At 38.7% G+C, this 4,219-nt stretch overlaps 1 protein-coding gene across 2 annotated transcripts in view; it reads left to right on the forward strand.

Annotated features, from left to right (window-relative positions):
• The first annotated feature begins 225 nt into the window (after positions 1 to 225).
• The window catches only part of LOC111398777 (probable ADP-ribosylation factor GTPase-activating protein AGD8), a 14,537-nt gene continuing 10,543 nt past the window's right edge, over positions 226 to 4,219 (forward strand). For both annotated transcript variants that reach the window (XM_023025865.1, XM_023025866.1), the window contains exons 1-2: positions 226 to 495; positions 635 to 753. In XM_023025865.1, the coding sequence (XP_022881633.1) occupies positions 427 to 495; positions 635 to 753 (188 nt within the window). In that variant the 5' untranslated portion in view covers positions 226 to 426. The remainder of the gene's footprint in view (positions 496 to 634; positions 754 to 4,219) is intronic.

Raw genomic sequence — 4,219 nt, forward strand, 5'->3', positions numbered from 1 at the left:
GTCCTTTCACTTGATTCATAGATAGAGAGAGAGAGTTTTTCTCTTTCCACTCCTCATTTTCTTTTATCAAATCTGCCCTCTTCATACTTATTGAGTGTACTTTCTCCACAACCACCGTTTGGTTAGCAGAAAGACAATAATGCCACGCAATCTCAACTTCCCAAAAAGCCCCTATTGTTCAGGGGCATTGAGGCTATCTAATAAATTAGCCGTTTCCCAAATGTTTCTCGCTCTTCAATCTTCATTCTGCTCCCTCTTTCATTTCCGTTCTGCGTTCCGTGGGAGGTCTCTTTCTCATAACTTCCTCTCAGAGCCTCCCTCTCTCTCTATATATACACACTATCTATCTATAGGTAATCGTATATAAATATATATTTATATATATTCTTATAAATTTCATAAGCTGAAAGTTGTAGTAATAGAGCCATGGCTTCTGAAAATTACACCGATAAAACCGCAGTTTTTCGGAAGCTCAGAGCCAAGTCCGACAACAAGGTTTGCATTTTTTTTTAATAATTACTTTTGATTTTATTTTATCTTTTTGGAAATTTTGATTGCAAATGCGGAGATCTGATTCCGATCTGCACCTGTTTTTATGTGGATCTGCCATTTTTTTTTTTTGGTTTGTTTACAGATGTGTTTCGATTGCAATGCGAAGAATCCGACTTGGGCGTCGGTGACTTACGGTATCTTCCTGTGTATTGATTGCTCCGCTGTTCATAGGAGCCTCGGCGTACACGTCAGCTTCGTTAGGTATTTTTAATTTGAATGAAAATTCTGTCAATTTCTTACTGGGATTGATCAGCTTCTAGATTGAGGGTTGGATTTAAATTGGAGATTTTAATCCTGGTTGTATTGTTAATTTTTTTAATATGCATAAGACTATTGTCCCGTGGGCTGTAATTACAAAACAGTTCAAAGTGTGAAATATATAATTGTGTGAATGGGCAGCAAGTTTTAAAGCAGTATGAAAGGAAACATGAAGATATTATATTTTTCGTAGAGTTTTGATCCAAATGTGTAACTATACTTGTTGTCAAGTTCAAGGTTCTAGATTTTGAGATAGTCGTTTTGCTTTGGATTTATTCTCAACAACATAATATTTTATTACACGTTCTACTTGGAGTTGAGGAGTCACTCATTTTGTGGATTTATTACTGCAATTTTTCTTCTATATTTGTCAAAATAATGGCAATCTTTAATAAATGGTAGGTTATTAAACGTGGGGTTTATTTTATTTTTATTTTTACTTTTATTTTTTTTATTGTAAAGGATTCTGTAACTAGAGGCAGGTTATAAATTGATGGTTGATGTAGAAACTTTTTAATAGAAAGTGTGTTATATCTTCATGGAAATACAATGGAAAAAAATAGCTATAGTTGCTGAAATTGTATGGCTCATTCAGTTTCAACAGCTGTTACTGTAATTGAAGGTTTATTCTTAATTAAGAAGATATATTCTTAATTATTACCAAAATCCTGTTAAGTTGATAGCTTGAGTATCTGCGTGGAATAATGAGCTACTGTAAAGTTCCTAAAGATCCCCTAATAACTTGTTATTGATGCTTTTATTAGGGTAATGTGTGTGATCAATTTATTACCAGAATAGAACAGTCATTAATGAATACCTTTCTGAATAGCTGGGGTGTTAGAAATTTGATTTACTAATTGTGTATTTATTCACTCTACTTATATACTCCCATAGTCCCATTTATATAGGATATTTTTGTTTTTCATACGGATTGAAAAGTCTTATATAATGTTATTGAAAGAGCAATTTTTTCCAAAGGCATTCGTAGTCTACCCTTATTTACGTAGTTATTAAACCTGAACCTGTAGTCGACCCAGAAAAATCATCGGGTTACCAAGTTAGTGGTTCAACCGGTGACTTGGTGGTTGAATTGGTGGGCCATTTTTAGATCGTAATTTTAATTAAAATATATTTTTGAACCCAAAAGAAAAATATTTTGATAAATCTAAATGTATATGTTTGATTCGAAATATGTGACCAAAGTTTACAAGTTTCCCAAATGGTCAAGGAAGTGAAATATAACCTTGGAAGCCAAGTTTTGAATCATTGCCATTGGAAATAGAGTATAACTCTTACATTGTAGTTTGGTTACCATTTCTCTAAATCTGAATATATAAATTTGTCTCACAAAGAAGACTAAAGATTGGTCATTTCCAAAATGGTTAAGGATAAAAAATTCCTACTTGAATGCCAAGGTTCGAGTCACTTATGCAAATTGGAGAAAATTTTTTACATTATAATTGGTTAACCACATTGAACCGGGTTAAGAGTAACTTAAACCCATTTGAACTGGCAGGTTCTTGAGCGGTTCATCCGGTTCTTGTTTGGTTCATCTGCTTGTTTATGCAATTAATGAACTCGGATCCGGTCCGATTTTAATAACTTTGTTTGTTTATATTGATAAGTTCCCAGCTACTTAGACTGAAATCACACACTCACTTTGCAATAAAATGAATGATTTTATTAATGAAACTGGATAAAGGAACAGCAAAAGTGCCAATCCAGGGCTATTAGAGAGGCCCTGTCTCTCCCCCAATATTCCAACAGAACAACAGAATGATCAATGCCCCCCTTTCCCTCCATATTTATTCACAATGCCTATCACAGACTATTTCATTTTTACCCCCCCCCCCAACCAACTCAGCTGACTTGGCCAAACCCACATGATTAGTACATTTCCTTCTTCTAGTATAGGTGAATCGGACCGGAGGTCTATCATTACCCGCCGCTCCGAAATCCACCTTGTCCTCAAGGTGGAAACTTGGAAATTGCAGTCTGATAGTGTCAAATGGTTCCCAGGTAGCCTCAAACTCCGGCAAATCTTTCCACTTAATTAGGATATCCGGTTCCCCACCAGTGTTGGCAAGGTTCGCACGAACACCGAGCATTGCCTTTGGTTCTGCGATGAATTTCCCTCCCTTTGTCAGCTGGGATGGAAGTGACAGGGTAGGTTGCAAATTTTCCACTGCTTTTCGAAGTAGAGACATATGGAAGACCGGGTGAATGGCTGACGTGGGGGGCAGTTTCAGTTTATAAGCTACCTGTTCAATTCTTGGCTCCACTTCAAAAGGTCCATAATACCTGGGAGAGAGCTTTTCAAATGATCTTTTTGCAACAGATTTCTGGCGGTAGGGCCGTAGCTTGAGATAAACCAAGTCCCCTGCCGCAAATTGGATGTCATGACGGTGCCCATCTGCATTCTCTTTCATCTTCTGCTGTGCTCTATTAAGCTGACCTTTTAGTTCTTTTAAGATATCATCACGCTCTAAAAGAAGCTGCTCGACCGAGAAACTGGCTGTCATACCCCTTTCCAAGGAGAGGAACTGGGGAGGCTCCCGACCATACACTATTTGAAATGGAGTATGCTTGGTTACTGTATGGAAGGAAGTGTTATACCAGAATTCTGCCCAATGTAAGTACTGGCTCCAAGATCGCGGTCGGCCTGATACAAAACACCTCAGATAGGTTTCCAAATACCGATTCACAACCTCCGTTTGTCCATCTGTTTGTGGATGGTACGCTGTACTGTGTTTAAGAGCAGTTCCTTGTGCCTTGAATAACGCCTTCCAGAAGGTACTCATAAAAATTCTATCCCAGTCACAAACAATGGAGCGTGGCATGCCGTGCAGGCGGACTATCTCGCGTATGAAAACTTCAGCCACCATAGGAGCAGTGAAAGGATGCTTAAGGCCAGTGAAATGCCCATATTTACTCAAACGGTCCACCACCACCAATATAGTATCAACGCCTCCCGACCGAGGAAGGCCCTCTATGAAATCCATCGACACATTATCCCAAACTAACTCGGGAATCGGTAAGGGTTGCAGCAACCCTCCTGGAGATAGTGCCATATACTTATTTTGTTGACAGATTGTGCATGCCGCTACATAATCCCTCACCACCTTTTTCATCCTTTGCCAATATACTTCTCTAGCAATTCGCTTATAGGTTTTGAGAAACCCCGAGTGCCCCCCTACCTTCGAATCATGACATTCCTGCGACATGAGAGTGGTCAAATGCGAGTTGTAAGGCAGTACAACCTTCCCATGGTAACACAAGATGCCGTGAATCAGCGTATACCCAAACTTCACTGGAATTCCCGCCCACAGATTGGTTACTAATTTTCCCAACACTTCATCAGCCTCTACTTCCTTCTTCACCTCTTCCAGCTGGAGAACTGTCGGCGTAG

The sequence above is a fragment of the Olea europaea genome, chromosome 8 (genome assembly GCF_002742605.1).
Source record: "Olea europaea var. sylvestris chromosome 8, O_europaea_v1, whole genome shotgun sequence".
NCBI lineage: Eukaryota > Viridiplantae > Streptophyta > Magnoliopsida > Lamiales > Oleaceae > Olea > Olea europaea.